At 31.7% G+C, this 25502-nt stretch overlaps 1 protein-coding gene across 1 annotated transcript in view; it reads right to left on the bottom strand.

Moving 5' to 3' along the window:
* Positions 1 to 25502, bottom strand: part of CCHa1 (neuropeptide CCHamide 1) — a 42403-nt gene that overhangs the window by 3866 nt on the left and 13035 nt on the right. The window contains exons 2-3 of the mRNA XM_075292511.1: positions 3237 to 3272; positions 3048 to 3142 (exon numbers count right to left, since the gene is read on the bottom strand). Of these exons, the coding sequence (XP_075148626.1) occupies positions 3048 to 3142; positions 3237 to 3272 (131 nt within the window). The remainder of the gene's footprint in view (positions 1 to 3047; positions 3143 to 3236; positions 3273 to 25502) is intronic.

The following is a 25502-nucleotide window of genomic DNA, read 5'->3' as shown; positions in this document are numbered from 1 at the left end:
AAATGTAATTATTACCGACCTATGTTAATAATAAATTTTTGGTTGGAAATAATGACTTTAGTTTTTATTTTTAATTTGAAATAGCGTTTATTTAATTAAATTGTTAATTTAGAAAATTAGTACTTTAATAAGAAACGTTTAATTGCAAATATTTTTGGTGATATTGATTTCTGTACAGTTGAAAGCAGGGCTGTGGAGCCGGAGTCGGAGTATTGGAGTCTGAGTCTGAAAATTTTGCTGGAGTCGGAGTCGTAAAATTTTTGCTCGACTCCGACTCCGGCTAAACCAAATTTTTTAAAACACTTCACATTTTTGTAACTAAACAAGTTTTTACGCAAATTAGTTTCCATTGCGATATTCATTCGATCAATGTACAGCATGATTGTAAATGAAAATCAACTTCCAATTACGGTTATCTTTTTATGTTTCCTAGAATGTTAGACTAGCAGATGGGCTGGATCGATCCATTTTAATGCCCATATCAATTTATTTGAAATATTTCGAACAATCGAAATTATTTTTATACCCTCCACCATAAGATGGGGGGTATATTAACTTTGTCATTCCGTTTGTAACACATCGAAATATTGCTCTAAGACCCCATAAAGTATATATATTCTGGGTCGTGGTGAAATTCTGAGTCGATCTGAGCATGTCCGTCCGTCCTTCCGTCTGTTGAAATCACGGTAACTTCCGAACGATACAAGCTATCGACTTGAAACTTGGCACAAGTAGTTGTTATTGATGTAGGTCGGACGGTATTGCAAATGGGCCATATCGGTCCACGTTTACGTATAGCCCCCATATAAACGGACCCCCAAATTTGGCTTGCGAGGCCTCTAAGAGAAGCAAATTTCATCCGATCCGGCTGAAATTTGGTAATTGGTGTTAGTATATGGTCTCTAACAACCATGCAGAAATTGGTCCACATCGGTCCATAATTATATATAGGCCCCATATAAACCGATCCCCAGATTTGACCTCCGGAACACCTTGGAAGAGCAAAATTCTTCCCATTCGGTTGAAATTTGGTACGTGATGTTAGTATATGGTATCCAACAACCATGCAGGAATTGGTTCCTATCAGTCCATAATTATATATAGCTCCCATATAAACCGATCGCCAGATTTGACCTCCGGTGCCTTTTGGAGAAACAAAATTCATCCGATCTGGTTGAAATTTGGTACGTGGTGGTAGTATATGATATTTAACAACCATGCCAAAAGTGGTCCATATCAGTCCATAATCATTTATAGCCCCCATATAAACCGATTCCGAGATTTGGTTGTGGAGCCTCTTGGAGGAGCAAATTTCATCCGAGTGAGTTGAAATTTGTGGATGACAGTCTTTCGTAGAAGTTTCTACGCAATCTATGGTGGAGGGTACATAAGATTCGGCCTGGCCGAACTTACGGCCGTATATACTTGTTTTTTTTTTTTAATTTCTATAAGAAAAAATTGTCAAATTTTATTTCTATAGCAAATTTTCTAAAATTTTTTTTCTTACTGATGTTCATTGATACTCACTGCTATAAAAATGTATTCAAAAGTTTATTACTATAGATATATTTTTTTCTATATACAATTTAGAATTTTATTTCTATAGAAAATTTCGTTTCTATAGAATATTTTGCAAAATTTTATTTCTATAGAAAATTATGCAAAATTTTGTTTGCTACACAATTTTTTTTAAATTGTATTTCTATTGGTAATTTTTTCAAACTTCTATTTCTATAAAAAAAATTTGCCAAATTTTATTTCTATAAAAATTTTATGCAAAATTTTATTTCTATATATTTGGTCAAAATTTGATTTCTATAGAAAATTTAGTCAAAATTTTGTTTCTGTAGAAAATTTTTCCAAAATTGTATGCTCACTGATACTCACTGCTAAGTCAAATTTTCAAATTTTTCATTGAATGAATCATAAATGCATTTTTGCGAAATTGTCTAAACAATTATAAATATTTCCCAAATATTGCCCGAGATTTTGTAGAAGTCTGATTTGAGATTTTATCAAAATGTAGATCTAAATACAAAGTTGTGCAGAGTATATTATAATCGGCCCACACGACTTTAGACTTTCCTTTTTTATTTTTTGTTAAAATTGTGTTACATCCCATAACGTTAGATTTAAGTTTTAAGTACATAGGTTTTGTAGAAGTATATACAATTTTGTCTAAATCGATTCAGATTCAAATTCATGCATACGGGAATATAAACCTTTATATAGCTCGCAACAAATTTAAAGGGTTTGAGATAGTATCAACAAATACATATACTGTTGGTATCTTCTCATATTATGATGGGTATTTATATCATTATTATATTTATTAAACATTGCCCTAAATTTGAAATATAGAGTTCAATTGACATCTAATGTGAAATTAAGACCTTTTTTTGCACACATAAATAAATACGATACTTTATATCGATCCACTTACGGTACCCCACAATAGAACTACAAATTAGTGGTATTTAAATTAGATTTAGTTATATTACCCGAAGTCGACTTCGGAGTCGAGCTGATGAAACATGCTGGAGTCGGAGTCGAGCAAAATTGGCTCGACTCCACAGCCCTGGCTGAAAGTGGAACTGCACTAAATTCTTCTATATAAACTATTCGAAATAGGAAAATAATTGAACCAATTAATTTGATTGAAATTTCTTTAGCCATATAATTATTATTTAATTGATCTAATTAAAAAACTAGCTGATAATTTTTTTTTTGATTTATTTTTGGATTAGTTGAATTTAATCGATTCAAAATTAAATTAAATTAAAATTGAATTACAATTTTAATTGGAAAAATATTGTATAGATATTTTTTTCTCTCTCGTCTATATTTATTTTTTAGAAAACAGTACTTTAAAAAATATTCATCAAAATTATGGTTAGAGAAAAATTTCATGCAAATTTATTTTGATCTAATTCTTTTTTATTAAAAAAGAGGGAAATGGTCGAAAGCCTCATAAGAAACTCTTTGGACTGAATCAAATTTTATATATTTTTTTTCTAAGATTGTTTTAATCCGAACTTTCCACTTACCTCCTTAACTGCATTTAAATCAGCAAAGTCAACTTCTGTTGGTGATTTTTTGTCAGTGTGATGAATTTTATTGGTACCAGATCGTTTACCATGAGCTTTAATGAAATAAAAAAAAAAACATTATTAATTAGTTATTTAAAAACAAACAAACTAAACTGTAGCTCTCTCAATGGAGAATTCCGTACTTACCTCCCCAACAAGAATGACCATATTCCAAGCAAGAGCCTAAAAGTATAATTGAAAGACAAAAAAAGTGTGAAAACTTGTTCCTGTACATATATCTGACGAAATGTTGTTGCACCAAATTAAGTTAATTTTATTACAAAACTGGTATAGGCATTACAAATAATATTAATTTTTTGTACCAGAATAGTGGTGTTGTGTAGAACAATTTATAGTTAACTGACGACTAGTTATCGCCTAGTTGACAGTGTCAACTTGACACTATGATAAAAAGCTGAACCTCGGGCGAAAGTTAAATGTTTAAGCACCATATATATTTATATAAGAGGTTGGCTGATAAGCCCCGGTCTGACACATAGATGGCGTCGCTAGTATTAAATGCATATTATTTTTATATAGTACCAACCTTCAAATGATTCATGTCAAAATTTGACGTCTGTAAGTCAATTAGTTTGTGAGATAGAGCGTCTTTCGTGAAGAAACTTTTGTTATTGTGAAAAAAAAATGGAAAAAAAAGCAATTTCGTGTTTTGATAAAATACTGTTTTCTGAAGGAAAAAAATACGGTGGAAGCAAAAACTTGGCTTGATAATGAGTTTCCGGACTCTGCCCCAGGGAAATCAACAATAATTGATTGGTATGCAAAATTCAAGCGTGGTGAAATGAGCACGGAGGACGGTGAACGCAGTGGAGGCCCTAAAGAGGTGATTACCGATGAAAACATCAAAAAAATCCACAAAATGATTTTGAATGACCGTAAAATGAAGTTGATCGAGATAGCAGAGGCCTTAAAGATATCAAAGGAACGTGTTGGTCATATCATTCATCAATATTTGCATATACGGAAGCTCTGTGCAAAATGAAACATGGCTCCATCACTACACTCCTGAGTCCAATCGACAGTCGGCTGAATGGACAGCGACCGGTGAACCGTCTCCGAAGCGTGGAAAGACTCAAAAGTCCGCTGGCAAAGTAATGGCTTCTGTTTTTTGGGATACGCATGGAATACTTTTTATCGATTATCTTGAGAAAGGAAAAACCATCAACAGTAACTATTATATGGCGTTATTGGAGCGTTTGAAGGTCGAAATCGCGGCAAAACGGCCCCATATGAAGAAGAAAAAAGTGTTGATCCACCAAGACCACGCACCGTGCCACAAGTCATTGAGAACGATGGCAAAAATTCATGAATTGGGCTTCGAATTACTGCCCCACCCACCGTATTCTCCAGATCTGGCCCCCAGCGACTTTTTCTTGTTCTCAGACCTCAAAAGGATGCTCGCAGGGAAAAAATTTGGCTGCAATGAAGAGGTGATCCCCGAAACTGAGGCCTATTTTGAGGCAAAACCGAAGGGGTACTACCAAAATGGTATCGCTGTATCGCTCTTGAAGGAAACTATGTTGAATAATAAAGACGAATTTTGACAAAAAAATGTGTTTTTCTTTGTTAGACCGGGGACTTATCAGCCAACCTGTTATATATGTAAATTGCATAAATCGGGTGAGACGGACAACATAAAGTGGTATATGGTAAAAGTGTTTATTTACTGCGAAGAATTCCCAATGCAATATTTGCATACTTTTAGGCAGACAAATGTGTAAATGTAAAAATATGAAATTCATTGCCAATATATATGAATGGAACACGGAAAAATCAGAAATATATCTTTAAACCAATTTGTCTATGTGAATTTCCTAAAAGGTCATACGAGTAGCTTACTGAGTTAAATATTTGGAAGTAACCTTAGACCAATGACTTAATTGGATGTGCCATCACGGAGAGGGTCTGAACATAAATATGACGCATTCGATATATGAAAGCGTTCATGAGCCAATCCAAGCATAATGTCTGATGAACATCGGGATAGTGGAAGTGCAATACAAAACTTTTACAACGGGTCCATTGGACATGACGTCACAGCGTAAGCGGGCTAATAAGAGCTACGTCAACGGGAAACGATGGAGATATAGCTCAAAACGTGACAGTGAGTGAAAATAAACACCAAGTTTAATGATCGAAGACTGAATTGGAAACGGGAAAAAGAAGCGATAGGAGAAGTTATAATCCCAGACATTATAATCAAGGTGACTATGGCCAACAGTTCCAAGATTTCTATGATATTGAGAGCACAATAAGGCAATTCACATCAGATATGAAGACAGTCTGAAGAGTAACTACAGGGTGGTTAAATTGTAAGGGCCGATGTTGAATGTGAACCACACCTAAACGCCAAGTTTTTTTCCGAATTTTATTTTACATTTATCTATTTCAGACTTACTCAATTTGAACCATGGAGAGATACACAATCCAACAACGTGTTAAATGGTTCCAAGAAATGGCAACAGTGGATGATCAATTTTCGAAGTAAATCATCTTCAGTGATGAGGCACATTATCATCTCAGTGGATACGTCAATATACAGAATTGCCGCATTTGGGCGAATGAGAATCCAAGAGTGATTGTCGAAGAACCAATGCACCCCCAAAGAGTGACTGTTTGGTGCGGTTTATGGGCTGGCGGCATCATCGAACCGTATTTTTTCCAAAAATGAGGCCGGTCAGGCAGTTACTGTGAATGGTGTTCGCTATCGTGAGATGATAACGAACTTTTTATGGCCCGAATTGGAAGATATGGATGTGGACGATATGTGGTTTCAGCAGGACGGTGCCACATGCCATACAGCTAACGAAACAATGGCTCTTTTGCGCAACAAATTCAATGGCCGTGTTATCTCACGTAATGGCGATGTCAATTGGCCGCCAAGATCATGTGATTTGACACCGTTGGACTTTTTTCTTTGGGGTTATTTGAAAGAAAAGGTGTACGTCGATAAGCCAGCAACAATTCAAAAGCTAACGGATGAGATAATTCGGCACATTAACGACATAGAACCTTCATTATGCCTCACACGCTCACAAAAAATCGCTTCTGTAACATATACTCCCAAACATATTTTGCTTAAAGCATATACATTTTTGGGTATTGCCCAAACATTTATATGTTTGATCTCTTCCAATATATAATATGTTTGAAAGCATATTGGTCTAAACAATATATGTTTGGGTAGTCTAAGTTCCAAACATTTTGTATTTTTGCATCCAAATTCAATAATGTTGTCTTCCAAAACACAATATGTTATTATGTGAACATATAATATGTTTGGAAGCATTTTGCACCCAAAAATATTATATGCTTAAAAAAATTCTCCCAAACAATATTGTGCTCAAAATTTTATTTATTTATTTATATATTTACAATCATAATGAATTATGAAAATAAACAGGTAATATAGGTGCTAACAACATAGGTTTTCGACCTGAATGCTCAAAATTTTGTTTCTGCCCAATTGTATATTCCCCCACATCTTTCTCACTTCCACGAGATTTTTTAGTTCTTAGCACCTTTTTCTGTAATACAAACATTGTAGAAGAAATTATTCAATTGTATGATTTTTTATACCCTCCATCATAGGATGGGGGTATATTAACTTTGTCATTCCGTTTGTAACACATCGAAATATTGCTCTAAGACCCCATAAAGTATATATATTCTGGGTCGTGGTGAAATTCTGAGTCGATCTAAGCATGTCCGTCCGTCCGTCCGTCTGTCCGTCCGTCCGTCTGTCCGGCTGTCCGTCCGTCTGTGGAAATCACGCTAACTTCCGAACGAAACAAGCTATCGACTTGAAACTTGGCACAAGTAGTTTTTATTGATGTAGGTCGGATGGTATTGAAAATGGGCCATATCGGACCACGTTTACGTATAGCCCCCATATAAACCGATCCCCAAATTTGTCTTGGGGAGCCTCCCGGAGCAGCAAAATTCATCCGATCCGGTTGAAATTTGGTACGTGGTCTTAGTATACGGTCTCTAACAACCATGCAAAAATTGGTCCATATCGATCCATAATTATATATAGCCCCCATATAAACCGATCCCCAGATTTGACCTCCGGAGCCTCTTGGAGGGGCAAAATTCATCCGATCCGATTGAAATTTGGTACCTGATGTTACTATATGGTCTCTAACAACCATGCAAAAATTGTTCCATATCGGTCCATAATTATATATAGCCCCCATATAAACCGATCCCCAGATTTGACCTCCGGAGACTTTTGGAGGGGCAAAATTCATCCGATCCGGTTGAAATTTGGTACCTGATGTTAGTATACGGCCTCTAACAACCATGCAAAAATTGGTCCATATCGGTCCATAATTATATATAGCCCCCATATAAACCGATCCCCAGATTTGACCTCCGGAGCCTCTTGGAGGGGCAAAATTAATCCGATCCGGTTGAAATTTGGTACCTGATGTTAGTTTACGGCCTCTAATAACCATGCAAAAATTGGTCCATATCGGTCCATAATTATATATAGCCCCCATGTAAACCGATCCCCAGATTTGACCTCCGGAGCCTCTTGGAAGAGCAAAATTCATCCGATCCAGTTGAAATTTGGTACATGGTGTTAGTATGTGGTCTCTAACAACCATGCAAAAATTGGTCCATATCGGTCCATAATTATATATAGTTCCCATATAAACCGTCCCCAGATTTGACGTCCGGAACCTCTTGGAGGAGCAAAAGTCATCCGATACGGTTGAAATTTGGTACATTTTGTCAATATATGGCCTCTAACAGCCATGTAAAAAATGGTCCATATCGGTCTTTAGTTATATATAGCCGATGACTTATTACACAAAAATTGGTCCATATCGCCAAAAATAATCTACCAAAACTTTATTTCCATAGAAAATTTTGTCAAATTTTATTACTATAGAAAGTTTTGTCAAAATTTCATTTCTATAGAAAGTTTTGTCAAAAGTTTATTTCTATACAAATGTTTGTCAAAATTTTATTTCCATAGAAAATTTTGTCAAAATTTTATTTCTATAGAAAATTTTGTAATCTACCAAAACTTTATTTCCATAGAAAATGTTGTCAAATTTTATTACTATAGAAAGTTTTGTTAAAATTTCATTTCTATAGAAAGTTTTGTCAAAAGTTTATTTCTATAGAAATGTTTGTCAAAATTTTATTTCTATAGAAAATTTTGTAAAAAATTTATTTCTGTAGAAAATTTTGTCAACATTTTATTTCTATACAAAATTTTGTCAAAATTTCATTTCTATACAAAATTTTATCAACATTTTATTTCCATAGAAATTTTTGTCAAAATTGTATCGCTATAGAAAATTTTGTCAACATTTTACTTCCATAGAAAATTTTGTCAACATTTTATTTTTATAGAAAATTTTGTCAAGTTTTTATTTCTATAGAAAATTTTGTCAAATTTTTATTTCTATAGAAAATTTTGTCAAAATTTTATTTCTATAGAAAATTTTGTCAAGGTTTCATTTCTATAGAAAATTTTGTCAAAATTTTATTTCTATAGAAAATTTTGTCAAACTAGATTATATACGTATTTAATCGGCCTTTTTTTGTTTAATATATACCCCGTATGGGCTAACTTACAATTTAGAAGACAGTGCTAAAAAGTTTTACGATACCTTGCCATCGGCAAGTGTTATCGCAACCCAAGTAATTCGATTGTGGATGACAGCCTTTAGTAGAAGTTCCTACGCAATCCATGGTGGAGGGTACATAAGATTCGGCCTGGCCGAACTTACGGCCGTATATACTTGTTTATTTTAATTTTACCTTTTGCCGGACGGGGATTCGAACAGCGGACCACACAGTTTGTAAGGATCAAAGAAGTAGCTGATCAATTGCCCAAGGAAAAATAAAATGTTAATTTTGTAATAACAAGCAACAACCACCAACTTAATTCAATATCGCTCCCTGTTAAATAGCGCTCCAAGCTACTAAACACATATATGTTTATAGGCTATTTCTAAATTAATATATGTTTGCATCCAAGCATATTATATTTACAAACATTTTATGTCCCAAACATAATATGTTCTAACATATTAACATATATGTCCCAAACATGTTATGCTAGTTTATGAACATTATATGCTTGCACTCAAAAATATTGTGTTTAAAAATTTGTGTTCCAAACATATAATGTTTATAGCCAAACATATGAAAAACAGTCTTTTTCATCCGTGCAGCTTCATCGAAAATTTGGACCATCGGATGAAGGTGTGCCACCGAGGTCGCGGCGCCCATTTGGCCGATATTTTGTTCCATACATAATTGAATAATACCAATATATCATAATAAAATAAAATTACAATAATTTTGTAAATAGTTTGTGTTTTATTCAAAATCAACATCGGCCCTTGAAATTTTAACCACACTTTACAATAAATAGATTTCAGAACGGCCAAAAAATTCCACTGCAATAGTTGATTACATATTACATACCGTTAGGTGGACATATGAAGAACATTTCTAAGTACAATTTGTTTTAATTATAATGATAGTGGACCTCATGTCTACAGTCCATCCTGAACTTCAAATGCACTAAGAAAATATTGCCGCCAGTCTAAAGATTTTTTTCTCCTTAAAATACGAAAGCGAATTTAGCTTAGCATTGAAGACGAATTTCTCTGATATAAAGTTTTTTTTTTTTCCAAAAGTCGAAAAATTTTTCAATGACGTCATTTTCTCCTTATAATTAAGTGATAGGACTTATAAATGGGTATCCTTACAATTATATTTATAATTTTATTGTAAATGTAATTAACAATAAATTAATAAATAAATATGTTACATGAAAGAAAATTTTATTTGAATTAGGTCTACATGGACGAAAAAGACTGTTTTTCATATGTTTGGGTATAAACATTATATGTTTGGAACTCAAATTTTTAAACACAATATTTTTGAGTGCAAACATATAATGTTCATAAACTAGCATAATATGTTTGGGACATATATGTTAATATGTTAGAACATATTATGTTTGGGACATAAAATGTTTGTAAATATAATATGCTTGGATGCAAACATATATTAATTTAGAAATAGCCCATAAACATGTATGTGTTTACAAAGAGAGTGTATGCTGGAAGTAAAATAATAAAAGTAACCAATTGGCGCATTACAAATATATATACACAAAGAAAATTTCATTAAATATAGGAAAAATACTATGTGTGAATATAAACAAGTATAAATTTACATATTATGAGTAAAAATATATAAGTTGTGATATAAGACTTCGCCAAAAATTGTATATGCTTAAGTAAAATATTAAAATGAGTATTCGGAGAGAAAATTCATTCGGAACCAAGATAAAATATATTTGTTCTTTCATGTTATGATACCCATTTTTAAGTCAAATCCCTTAATTTTATCGACAACACGACTTCATTGAAAGTATCGACCTTTGAAGATCTATAAAAACAAAGATTAGTTCCTCTTTATTAATGAGTAGTCCAAGAGGAGTTGACGGATTTTTTCGAAAATAAAAGTGGGCATTGAGTTCGAGTTTTGCCGCTAAAATTATTTCTCATTTTAGCGGCAAAACCAGAATAACATCACAACTTTAAATTGTATTATAACATGGTGGGGAAAGATCCAAAGCAACAATTGAATAAGTTTATTTTCTTTAAAAGAAATTATTAAAGAAAAGTAAAAGGGTAAACATGGCCATTTTAACGTGATAATGCCAATTTATACCGGCCTTAAGAATTAAATTAAGTACAAAATTATTCGTTAATAAAAATTCATATTTATTTGTATTTCTAAATTAATGGTGTTACATGCTAGCAAACAATTGTTCACACCGAAATAAATTTATATGCTGTTTTAAAATTACTGTTTAGAATTTAAATATAATGTGCTTTTGAATGGTTATCGTTAACCTTAGGATTCGATGGAAAAATATTTATATATACTCGACTTCACGTTCTTCTTTTGTAAGAGTTTTTGAATTTATTCGAAAATTTTAAACTTGTATACAAAAACCTTTATTTGTTACACAATTTTTATTGTTGCAATACAAAAATAATATTTGATTTGAATGGACTGCATTTCGTTTATATCAAGCACTTTTCTTTTCTGACTTTAAGTCTTTTATAAAACACACTTTACAATTTCGTAGTAAAAACTTAATATAATAGTATGTAATGCTGAACACCTTTTCGGGAACTTCCGAACGTATCTGGAATATATGTTAAAAAATATATTAAAAAAAAAATAGTGTTGGTCGAGGCAGGGATCGAACCCAGGTCCCCTGTCACGCAAGGCGGATGACTAACCACTGCTCCACGCTGCCAACAAATGTATGTTTAACAATGTTATGTTGTTAAACAATGTTATGTTTGCATCGGCTCGTGGGCGCCACAAGCTATGCTATATAAATATAACTTATAACGATAGTTATCTCTTGATGACCATAACAGCTACGTAGGCCAGTGGTTAGTGTGCTGGCTTACAAACTGTGTGGTCCGCTGTTCGAATCCCCGTCCGGCAAAAGGTAAAATTAAAAAAAATTATAAAATATAATAATAATAATTTCTTCTAAAATGCTTGTATTACAGAAAAAGTGAGAAAAATGTGAGGGAATATACAATTAGGCAGAAAAAAATTTGAGCACAATCTTCTTTGGGAGAAAATTCTTCTAAGCATATAATATTTTTGGGTTCAAAATGTTTCCAAACATATTATATGTTCACATAAGAACATATAGTTTTTTGAAAGACAACATTATTGAATTTGGATGGAAAAATACAAAATGTTTGGAACTTAGACTACCCAAACATATTATATTGTTTAGACCAATATGCTTTCAAACATATTATATATTGGAAGAAATCAAACATATAAATGTTTGGGCAATACCCAAAAATGTTTATGCTTGAAGCAAAATATGTTTGGGAGTATATGTTACAGAAGCGATTTCTTTTTGAGGGTGTACTTGGCTTTAATAATTCAGAAAAATTCTTCAAAATTATGACATTGTAAATTTGTATCGTGACTGCAAAGAAAAAAAAAGCGTTAAAAAAGCATTTCAACACTTTATTTTAAAGACGTGTTTTACTTGAAACGTATAATTTCCGACTTTGAATTTTGACATAAAATTTAAAAACGTGTTAGCAGAAAAAACGAATCAATTCAAATTTGTTCTCTAGCATCAAGTACGCAAATTTCAAATTTAAAAGATGAATGTGTTCTAAAAATATCCTTACTTCAATCTATGGAACCATGCAAGGTTTCTATCAGTGTGATAGCTGTACATTTTCCAACATTATGTGGTAGCCATTATTTCGCATTCTGTGTTTTAAAATAAAATTATATTTTTATTAACTACGACTGTCATAATTTCATATACATATAATAAAATCACGTTTAAATATATACAATTTTTTCCCGATTTGTATGTATGGGGAAATACATATTTTAATAACATTGATAATGTAAACTGGTTGGGAAAAAAGTTAACTTACACTCCCACAGAGTATTCCACACAATTTGAAAACTTTCCAAATGAATTTCTTCACACATAAATAATAATTTATGAAAACTTTTAGACACTAACAATGCCCATGGCCGTTTTATTTAATGGCAACCCATGGAGTATTTTAGACTGTTAGTCGATTGTGTTAACAGTTTACATTATGCCATAGTCAGTGGTAACTTTGTATAGTCTTTGCAATTTGTTTCAATAAAAAAAACAAAAAACTTTCATCTTCAGTCATGTTCTTAACCAGTTATCAATGAATAACAAACAAATTTAAATGTCCGATAGAAAAAAAGTATAACGAAGAAATTGTTATAACGGATTTATTAGCTATAGCGGCTAAATGTATGATATTATTGCATATCTTGAGGCGCCAAAGTAAATTCGTTTATAACAGTTAGGATAAGAATTTCAATTACACGGGCAAAATTTTATTTCTACAGAAAATTTTGTCAAAATTTTATTTTTATAGAAAATTTGGTCAAATTTTATTTTTATACAAAATTTGGTCAAAATTTTTTGTCTATAGAAAATTTTGTCGAAATTGGATTTCTATAGAAAATTTTGTCAAAATTTTATTACTATTGAACATTTTTTTCTATAGTACAATTTGTCAACATTTTATTTCTTTAGAAATTTTTGTCCAAAATTTTATTGCTATCGAAAATTTTACCAACATTTTATTTCTATAGAAAATTTTGTCAAAACTGGATTATATTTTGCAAAATCTACCAAAACATCAAAAATTCTTCCAATTTACCAAACATTAAAAAAAATCTACCATTTTTTATAGAATTCTACCAAATTCAAAATTTTATTTCTATAGAAAATTATGTCTAAATTTTATTTCCATAGAAAATTATGTCTAAATTTTAGACATATTTACAACTCAATTAAAATTACAACTCAATAAAACAACAACACCTGTTTTTATTTACATGACCTAAAGCCAAACTAAACAAATATAATTAAAATTTTATTTCTATAGAAAATTTGGTCAAAATTTTATTTTTATACAAAATTTGGTCAAAAATTTTTGTCTATAGAAAATTTTTTCAAAATTTTATTTCTATTGAATATTTTTTTCTATAGTACAATTTGTCAATATTTTATTTCTTTAGAAATTTTTGTCCAAAATTTTATTGCTATCGAAAAATTTACCAACATTTTATTTCTATCGAAAATTTTGTCAAAACTGGAGTTCTATAGAAAATTTAATAACTTCTTAGTTGGAGTGGTATATTTTGCAAAATCTACCAAAACATCAAAAATTCTTCCAATTTACCAAACATTAAAAAAAAAATCTAAAATATTTTATAGAACTCTACCAAATTCAAAATTTTATTTCTTGAGAATATTATGTCTAAATTTTATTTCCATAGAAAATTTTCCCAAAATGTTATTTCTATAGAAAATTTTATCAACATTTCTATAGAAAATTTTGACAAAATTTTATTTCTATAGAAAATTTTGACAAAATTTTATTTCTATAGAAAATTTTGTCAAAATTTTATTTCTATAGAAAATTTTGTCAAAATTTTATTTCTATAGAAAATTTTGTCAAAATTTTATTTCTATAGAAAATTTTGTTAAAAGTTTTAATTTTATAGACAATTTTGAAACATGATTTCAAGTCACACATATTGATAATACATATTATACCTCATTCAAATTACACTTCCAAATAGATTGCAACTGTCATATGCTTAAAATGAATTTCAAATGTACTTTTATTAGATTTCGAGGCTAATGTGAATGGGTTATTAGATTCTATGTAATTTTAATATATTATTACCAAAAATTGTGAAAATTTCCATAAATCATTAAAACTAATGAAAAAACTTCTTGTGCTTAACATTTATCATTTATGATATTATTTTTTTAAATATAATTCCAACATCTATCTCCAACCATTAATTTTGTTACTAAAACAACAGACTTCCAACTCTTGTTTTTTATAAAAAAAAAAGAAAAAAATATAGTTGTTAACACAGTGACACGACAACGGTAACAAATCTTAATAAATGGAATAGCAAAATATTACTTTTTAACCTTTAGACGGAGGTCAGGTATGCATAGAAGGAATGAAGGAACAGGGTCGTGTACCTAAGCAAATAATGTAAAAGCAACACAAATGTGACAATATCCTTGGATAATACTCCTATCACTACTGAGATAATACAGTCTTTTGTGGCATTTGAAGGTGTGAGTAGCTTTTTGTTATCAAAATGTATGCTCTTCTGTGGCAGTATATGAAAACAGTTACAGGTCATTTCATATGAAAATATGATACACTTCGTTACATAGTTTTTCTCATGATGAATTGTAATATACTATCGGGATATAATTAACATGTAAGCGAATAACGAAAGATGAAAGGGAAGTTGAAATCACAACCCTGGATTTATGCCATTTTTACAACGAAGCAATTCTTCTTTTGGATTTTTGCTATTTTTTTAAAAGAAACATTGTACAACTTTTTTAAAGACAATTTTTATAATTTTTTTGATTTATAGAAATATTTTTAAATTAACTAATTAATCAATCGTAAGATTAATAATTACTTATGGATTTAAAGATTTTTACCTTTTTTAAGGTTTTTGGTATTGAGTTCGAGTCAAAGATGCAGTTTCTTAAAAATGAAATCTACACTCAAAGAAAAGTGAACCCTCTACAATGATAAAAAAAAGCATGCCCGGCTCCAAAGATTTTGTCTTTACACAATTTTTTTCCTTTATTGTTCCTCTTGGGAGCATAGGGTTCCTACAAGAATCTTTTATCCGCTTTTATCGATACATATAATTATATCCTGCGCCACACTGTGGAACAGGGTATTACACCCAAAGAAAAAAAACGTTTGGAAAACGTGTACCGAAAACGTTTTTCTTTTGTTAGAGTTTTTTGAATTGTTTCGAAAATTTTAAACTTTTATCACCAAAAAAATTCGTTTGTTACAAAATTTTTATTTTTTCAATAAAAAAAGTTATTTTTGAAACAACAACACAGTCCATTTCGTTTATATCAAACACTGTTCTTTTCTGACTTTAGGTCTTTGATAAGACACATTTTACAGTTCAAAATTTAATATACTACAATGTAATGTTGAACAGTTTTTTCGGAATCTTCCGAACATATCTGGAATATATGTTAAAAAAAAAAAAAAAAAAAAAAAAAAAAAAAAAAAAAAAAAAACTTTGGTCGAAGCAGGGATCGAACCCACGACCCTTGGCATGCAAGTCGGACGTAGCAACCACTGCTCCACGGTGCCAAACTAAATGTTTGTTTCTGTTAAATAAACTTTGTTTATTCGGTTCGTGGGCGCCACAAGCTATGCTATATAAATATAACTTATATGGATATTTATCTATTGATGACCATAACAGGTACATAGCTCAGTGGTTAGTGCGTTGGCTTACAAAGTGCATGGTCCGCGGTTCGATTCTCCGTCCAGGCGAAAGGTAAAAAAAATTATAAAAATAATAAAAATAATAAAAAAAAATTATAAAATCGTATAATTTCTTCTACATTGTTTGTATTACAGAAAAAGGTGCAAAAAACTAAAAAACTTCGTGGAAATGAGAAAGATGTGAGGGAAAATGCAATTAGCCAGAAAAAAATTTTTTTTTGAGTTAGTCTTTATGAAATTGTTTTTACATCCTGGAAAAGAATAAACGTTTATCACAAAAAGTATATACTTTTCTTCCAAATATACTTCCTTTCAACGAAAAGCAAATGAGAAACGAACTTTGTTTGTCTAAAATTTCGTTTGGGAGGAAAGAATTATTTTTTTGCGTGTATATGTTTGCAACACCCAGAAGGAGGCGAGATAGACACATGGTGTCTTTGGCAAAAATGTTCACGGTGGGCTCCTGAGTCGATATAGCCATGTCCGTCTGTTCGTCTGTCTGTGAACACATTTTTGTGATCAAAGTCTAGGTCGCAGTTTTAGTCCAATTGACTTCAAATTTGACACATGTATGTGTTTTGGCTCAGAATATCACCCTACTCATTTTGGAAGAAATCTCTTATATCTTTCGCCCGATATGGACTAATATGGTCCCAGAAGCTAGAGTTTTACCCCAATTTTGCACTAGTAGTACAATTAGTAGTATAGTCAAGTGTGCCAAATTTTATTGAAATCGGTTCAGATTTAGATATAGCTCCCATATATACCGTTCGCCCGATTTACACTCATATGACCACAATGGCCAATCTTTTACTCCGATTTACTTGAAATTTTGCACAGGAAGTAGAATTAACATTCCAACTGTCTGTACCAAATTTGGTTGAAATCGGTTCAGATTTAGATATAGCTCCCATATATAGCTTTCGCCCGATTTACACTCATATGACCACAGAGGCCAATTTTTTTACTCCGTTTTAGTTGCAATTTTGCACAGGGAGTAGAATTAGCATTGTAGCTATGCGTGCCAAATTTGGTTTGGTATATAGCTCCATATATATGTTTTTCTGATTTCGTCAAAAATGGTCAAAATAGCAACATTTTCCTTGTAAAATCGCCACTGCTTAGTCTAAAAGACTCTAATTTTCCTAAACTTCCAATACATATATATATATCGAGCGATAAATCATAAATAAACTTTTGCGAAGTTTCCTTAAAATTGCTTCAGATTTAAATGTTTCCCATATTTTTATACCCACCACCATAGAATGGTGACGGGGGTATAATAAGTTTGTCATTCCATTTGTAATACATCGAAATATCGATTTCCTACTATATAAAGTATATATATTCTTGATCAGGGAGAAATTCTAAGACGATAAAGCCATGTCCGTCTGTCTGTCTGTCTGTTGTAATCACGCTACAGTCTTCAATAATAAATCAATCGTGCTGAAATTTCGCACAAACTCGTTTTTTGTCTGCAGGCAGGTCAAGTTCGAAGAGGGGCTATATCGGTCCAAGTTTTGATATAGTCCCTATATAAACCGACCTCCCGATTTGGGGTCTTGGGCTTATAAGAACCCTAGCTTCTATCCAATTTGCCTGAAATTGGAAATCTAGAGGTATTTTATGACCACAAAGAGGTGTGCCAAAAATGGTGAGTATCGGTCCATGTTTTGGTATAGCCCCCATATAGACCGATCTCCCGAATTGGATAGAAACCCTATTTCTAGGGTTTCTATCCAATTCGCCTGAAATTGGAAATCTTGAGGTATTTTAGCACCATAAAGAGGTGTGCCAAAAATGGTGACTATCGATTGATGTTTAGGTATAGCACCCATATAGACCGATTTCCCGAATTTAGTTCTTGGGCTTCTAGAATCCGTAGTTATTATCCAATTTGGTTTAAATTTGAAATCTAGAGGTATTTTAGGACCACAAAGAGATGTGCTAAAAATGGTGAGTATCGGTCCAGGTTTTGGTATATCCCCCATATAGACCGATCTCCCGATTTGGGGTCTTGGGCTTATAGAAACCGTAGTTTTTATCCAAATTGCCTCAAATTGGAAATCTAGAGGTATTTTAGGACCATAAAAAGGTATGCCGAAAATGGTGAGTATAGGTCCATGTTTTGATATAGCCATGTTTTGATTTTAGATAGACCGATCTCCCGATATTACTTTTTGGGCTTCTAGTAACTGTAATTGTTGTCCACTTTGCCTGAAATCGAAAATCTGGAGGTTTTTAGGAATATAAATAGGTGTGCAAGAAATGATTTTATTTTTTAGGCTTCTAGAATCCGTAGAAGCCTGAAATGAGAAATCTACACCCTAAAAAAAATCGCTTCTCTAACATATGTTCCAAACATATTTTGCAGGAAGCACATACACAGTCTCACACAAGTTTACATACGATTAAAAAATTTATATTTTCTTTAAATAATAAAATTTTAAAAAATATACATATGTATCCTCTATTTTTAGTAAATTAATTTGAAAAACAAAGTATTTGTTAATTTTCAAGAAGATTTTTTTGGTGTGGGTTATAAACAACAACAAGAAAAAGGTTTAGTTAAGAGGTAAAAAACTCAGGGGTATGTAAACTTGTGTGAGACTGTGTATATTATTGGATACTGCCGAAACATTAATATGTTTGTTTCATGTGAACATATTATATGTTTGGAAGCATTTTGAGCCCAAAAATATTATATGCTTTGAAGAATTTGCCCCAATGAAGATTGTGCTCATTCCCTCACATAATTTTCACTTCCACGAACACACAAAACATTTTTTCTCTGATTCAATCACCAAATTAATTGATCCAATTAATTTTTTAATTGAAATGTCTTCAATCACGAAAATGATAGTATCAATCACAGTTTTAATTGGGCATAAAAAAAATTCTTGATTAAAAAATTAATTGATTTTTTCAGCAAAATTGAACTAATTTTTTAATTGATTCAATTAAAAATTTAATTGATGTTGATTGCAAAACGCAATTAATTTATTAATTAAAAAAGGTAACTATTTTTAATTACTTAGTTAGATTGGCTTAGAGTTTTTATTTGGATTAGCAAATGATTGTTTGAAATACATTTTTAATTAAAAAAGTAAAAAAAAATCAGCACTTTTTTTAACTGAATTAGTCTTCCGAATTTGATTAAAAAGTTAATTGTATCAATTAAGTTTTTAATTAAACATTTTAAAAATTTCAATCATTGACTTAATTAACTTAATGTTTCTATCATGATTAAAAAGTTAATTGTATCAATTAATTTATTAATTGAAAAAATTTTCAACTTCAATTAACTTTTTAATTGGAAATATTTTGGTGATATTTTTTTCTGTGAAATTTTTTAGTTCTTGGCACCTTTTTGTGTAATACAAATAATGTTGAAGAAATTATTCAATTTTTTAAATTTTACCTTTCGCCTGGACGGAGAATCGAACCGAGGACCATACAGTTTGTAAGCCGACACGCTATCCACTGGGCTACGTAGCTGTTATAGTCACCCGTAGACAATTATCGTTATAAGTTACATTTATATAGCATAGTTTGCAGCGCCCGCGAGCCCATGCAAACATAACATTATTTAACAGAAACATACATTTGTTGGCCACGTGGAGCAGTGGTTAGCATGTCTTCCTTGAATGCAAAGGGTCGTGGGTTCAATCCCTGCTCTGACCGAACACCGTTTTTTTTTTAATTTACACATTTGTACATAATTTCATTTTTACCTTTAAGGCCGGTATTAAGTTGGCATTATCACTCTAAAATGAAAATGTTTTGCCTTTTACTTTTCTTTAATAATTCATTTTAAAGAAAATAATCTTTTTTAATTGTTTTAGCTGCAAAACTCGAACTTAATGTCCGCTTTTCTACTTGAAGGTGTCCGTCAACTCCTCTTGGTTCCGAATGTCTATTCTCTTTACTCCGAATACTCATTCTAATATTCAAATTAAATAATATTTAGACTTAAGCATATTAAATTTTTGGCCTTATCATAAAACAGTTTTCCGAAACAACATACAAGAGGTTTCACAGAAATTGCTTCCTTTTGATTTCCTCGCTGTGTTATGTTGATATCTTTCGTCAACCCTCCCGGTTTCCATCTCTATACTCTCTCTCTGTCGCTCTCTGAATAAAATATCACAACATATATATGTCTACTCGAAATTTGTAAATTTATATATGTTTACATTCACACATATTATTTTTATGAAACATCCATGCCCCAAACATAATATATTTTAACATATTAACATATGTGTCCCAAATATTTAGTGTTAGTTTATGAACATTAAATGCTTGCACTTAAATATATTGTGTTTAAAAATTGTGCCCGAAACACATTTTGTTTATATCGGAACATATGAAAAACATATTTTTCTAACAGTGTAGAAGTAGTTTAGGACCTTAAATATGAGAGCCGAAAATGGCGTGTATGTTTTAGTTAATCTCCCAAATAGACCGATCTCCCGAGTTTACTTCTTGGGCTTTTAGAAACCATAGTTTTTTTTTTTAATTTTCATGAAATTTTAAATCTAGAAGTATTTTAGGAACATAAAGAGGTGTGCCGAAAATGGTGAATATCGGTCCATGTGCACTGATAATGAAAATTGCTTGAAACTGAATTATAGTTTCCAGATTTTACTTCTGGTAATCATTTAAATAATGAGGGTAAAAATCTACAGATGTTAGATTTTAAATCAAGGCGTTATTTCATCGTTTTCTTGCACACTTGCACACGATGTTTATGATTCCTCTAAAACTCAAACAAATATGGTTCTTATAAATCCAGGATCTGATCTAGTCTTCATAGGTAAAATCTTTGAATTTATCTTCGGGAAGTGTACTGGTTGAACTGATCTGCTTGTCATCAAATCCCCTTGCAATTTTCACAGGAAACTATAATATTTGATTCATGGTGGTGGATATTTAAGATTCGGCCCGGCCGAACTTACTGCTTTATATACTTGTTATATTTGAATTCAATTCAATACAATAAAATAAGCTGTTACTGGAATAAATCTGTCAGCTGTTTGACGAGCGGTTTAGAAATGATAGCAAAGTGAAGTTGGTTGCAATACATACCAGCCACCTAATATTTGAAAAAATAACAGAACCCTTACCTTATCACTCTATACAATATTCCGTATTCTCATAATTCTCATATGTTGAAAACAATGAACCAAATTGTTTCCATATGAATATACGTGTGCAAAACCATCTCGTTCAACTCACTGTATCTTCGTTTGTTCCATTAAAATCACTTCAGGAAAAGGGGGAAAATTCCCATAGAATTTCGTAGGAGCCACAGGTGTATTCTCAGATGCGTTAATCATTTGTTTAAAAGACACAGTTACCATATAAATATGCTCCAATACAATATAGACTGGTGACATTGGAAAGAAAGGATGTTTTTAAAGCACATATGTATGATAAAAAGCGAGATAAAATGTTTTAAGGCATATTCATATGGAAACACACATTTTTCTTAAATTCACTCAAAATAAATGGAAATGGAATTGGAAGAAAATCATATTTATTTGGGCAATACCTCGTATCGATTTAAAATGTTTTCAATTATATTTACTTAAAGCCTTAGGCTCTCTACAAAATAAGCCTAGAATAAAATGAGAGAAATGAGAATAGAAACCCAAACACATATCCTTCTATCATACCCCATAACCTAAAATGTCCTTTGGTGAATTGGCAACCTCTTGGTAATAGTCAACAAGTTTATTGGCTTTGATTGTCATGCATTGTTAAGAGAGTTGAGTGAGATTCATGTTAAATGCTGACATTATCCTGTTGGCATTATACTTATCTGTTTATCGCTATGTTGTCGAACAACAAATGATAAATGTGTTCTGCTCTATATATATGGTCATGTGTGAGTATGGATAAGTACTGGTTTTATTAACGTGTGTGTGTGTATGTGTTCATGCATTTGGCATTTATCGTCTTTTGGTTTAAGGATCAATGTGGTTATAGAGTGTTTATGGATTAAATCATTACATTTTGACGTAAATGATGATGCAGGTCGTTGAAATCATTTGCCACTTGGCTCCATGATGAAAGCCTGGAAATTGTGGAGGTATGATTATTGTGTCCATCGTATTAAAATCATCAAATTATGCGTATGTGTGTTGATTTTGTTTTTTTTTTTCTTCATTTGCTGACCCTTATTATAGTTAATTGGAGATAGTCCTAAACCTAATGCATGCGGGTTTGAGGTTTTATGTAAAATATCTTTGAGACAGATATGGGACTAAAATTAATACAATCCGTATTGGTAAATTCAATGCTTCTAGATGCAATTATAAACTAATTATAAACGCTAATGGCGTTATAGGAAGGCGTTATTAAAAATATTAATATTATTAAATATACTAAATATATTACTACACTGTTAGAAAAATATGTTTTTCATATGTTCCGATGTAAACAAAATGTGTTTCGGGCACAATTTTAAAACACAATATATTTAAGTGCAAACATGTAATGTTTCTAAACTAACACTAAATGTTTGGGACATCTATGTTAATATGTTAGAATATATTATGTTTGGGGCATGAATGTTTCATAAAAATCATATGTGTGAATGCATACATATATAAATTTACAAATTTCGACTAAACATACATATGTTGTGATATTTTATTCAAAGCGACAGAGAGAGTATAGAGAAATAAATAGAGATGGAAACCGGGAGAGTTGACAAAAGATATCAACATAACACAGCGAAAGAATCAAAAGAGAACAATTTCTGTGAAACCTCTTGTATGTTGTTTCGGAAAATTGTTTTATGATAAGGCCAAAAATTTGATATGCTAAAGTCTAAATATTTTTTAATTTGAATAAAGAGAATAGACATTCGGAACCAAGAGAATAGACATTTGAAAAACAAACAGTATATGCTTTCACCTTGAGAGCAGCATTTTATATATATATGTGGACATATGTTTTGTTTATCATTTTGGCATTATGGGCACATTTTTTTTTTCTTGGTACGTTAAAAGAAATCAGGGGTCTTCATAAAAATAACGAAAGGGCACTATACTCTTTTTAGAGTTGGGACAGTAAAATGAAATAAGGAGGAAATAGTGAAAAATTACACAGTAAAATGTATAAAAACAAAGTTTAGTTCCTCTTTATTAATAAGTAGTCCACGAGGAGTTGACGGACACCTTCAAATATAAAAGCGGGCATTAAGTTCGAGTTTTGCAGCTAAAACAATTTAAAAAGTTTATTTTCTTTAAAATGAATTATTAAAGAAAAATAAAAGGCATTTTAGAGCGATGGTGTTAAATGCTAGTAAAAAACTGTTCACGCCTAAATAAATTTATGTTTATAAAGGGTGATTCTTTTGAGGTTAGGATTTTCATGCATTAGTATTTGACAGATCACGTGGGATTTCAGACATGGTGTCAAAGAGAAAGATGCTCAGTATGCTTTGACATTTCATCATGAATAGACTTACTAACGAGCAACGCTTGCAAATCATTGAATTTTATTACCAAAATCAGTGTTCGGTTCGAAATGTGTTTATCGACAAATTTTGTTCAGCGATGAGGCTCATTTCTGGTTGAATGGCTACGTAAATAAGCAAAATTGCAGCATTTGGAGTGAAGAGCAACCAGAAGCCGTTCAAGAACTGCCCATGCATCCCGAAAAATGCACTGTTTGGTGTGGTTTGTACGCTGGTGGAATCATTGGACCGTATTTTTTCAAAGATGCTGTTGGACGCAACGTTACGGTGAATGGCGATCGCTATCGTTCGATGCTAACAAACTTTTTGTTGCCAAAAATGGAAGAACTGAACTTGGTTGACATGTGGTTTCAACAAGATGGCGCTACATGCCACACAGCTCGCGATTCTATGGCCATTTTGAGGGAAAACTTCGGAGAACAATTCATCTCAAGAAATGGACCGGTAAGTTGGCCACCAAGATCATGCGATTTGACGCCTTTAGACTATTTTTTGTGGGGCTACGTCAAGTCTAAAGTCTACAGAAATAAGCCAGCAACTATTCCAGCTTTGGAAGACAACATTTCCGAAGAAATTCGGGCTATTCCGGCCGAAATGCTCGAAAAAGTTGCCCAAAATTGGACTTTCCGAATGGACCACCTAAGACGCAGCCGCGGTCAACATTTAAATGAAATTATCTTCAAAAAGTAAATGTCATGGACCAATCTAACGTTTCAAATAAAGAACCGATGAGATTTTGCAAATTGTATGCGTTTTTTAAAAAAAAAAAGTTATCAAGCTCTTAACAAATCACCCTTTATTATAAAATTATTTATGTATGTTTATACTCGACTCCACGTTCTTCTTTTGTTAGAGTTTTTGAATTCCTTCCAAATTTTAAAGTTTTGTACCGAAAACAGTTTTTTGTTACAAAATTGTTATTTTTGCAATAAAAAAAATTATATTTTATCCAAAAATCAGTCAATTTCGTTTATATCAAGCACTGTTACTGACTATAAATCTTTAATAACCCACATTTCGAAGTTTCATTATAAAAATTTTATATAATATAAATATAAATGTGTAAATTACAAAAAAAAAAACAAAGTGTTCGGTCCGAGCAGGGATTGAACCCACGACCCTTTGCATGCAAGGCAGACATGCTAACCACTGCTCCACGTGGCAAACAAATGTATGTTTCTTTTAAATAATATTATGTTTGCATGGGCTCGTGGGCGCTGCAAACTATGCTATATAAATGTAACTTATAACGATAATTATCTACTGGTGACTATAACAGCTACGTAGCCCAGTGGATAGTGTGTTGGCTTACAAACTGTATGGTCCTCGGTTCGATTCTCCGTGCAGGCGAAAGGTAAAATTTAAAAAATTTATAAAAGTGAATAATTTCATTATTTGAATAATTCACATTATTTGTATTACAGAAAAAGGTGCCAAGAACAAAAATATTTCGTGGAAGTGAAAATTACGAGTTTGTTAGGGAATGAGCACAATCGTCTTTGGGAAGAATTCTTCCAAGCACATAATATTTTTGGGCTCAAAATGCTTCCAAACATATAATATGTTCACATAAAACAAACATATTAATGTTTCGGCAGTATCCAATAATATATGTGCTTCCTGCAAAATATGTTTGGAACATATGTTAAAGAAGCAATTTTTTTTGAGGGTGTATTAAGAAAAATAATTGGAAGTTGTTTCATAAAAAAAAATTCATTTATTTATAGATACGATTTATAGATACGATTTTTTCCACTTCCGATTAAGATCTTTTGCAGAAATCTTAGCAGAGAGAAGAATTCTCAGAGAGAAGAATTCAGAGGAACGCATACGGGCAAATGTCGTCTGTGGGTGAATAGCTCATATTTATATGATTTGATATCGGATTTATTCACTCAATTGCTTATAACATTATCACTTTTCGGTCCCACGTAGGGGGTCGTGTCATTGTAAAAAAACGATATTTTCTTTAAAATTCGCCCTATTTTCATCGATATA

Source organism: Haematobia irritans, chromosome 1 (genome assembly GCF_050003625.1).
Source record: "Haematobia irritans isolate KBUSLIRL chromosome 1, ASM5000362v1, whole genome shotgun sequence".
NCBI classification, from domain to species: Eukaryota; Metazoa; Arthropoda; class Insecta; order Diptera; family Muscidae; genus Haematobia; species Haematobia irritans.
This window is presented reverse-complemented; position numbering and strand designations above follow the sequence as displayed.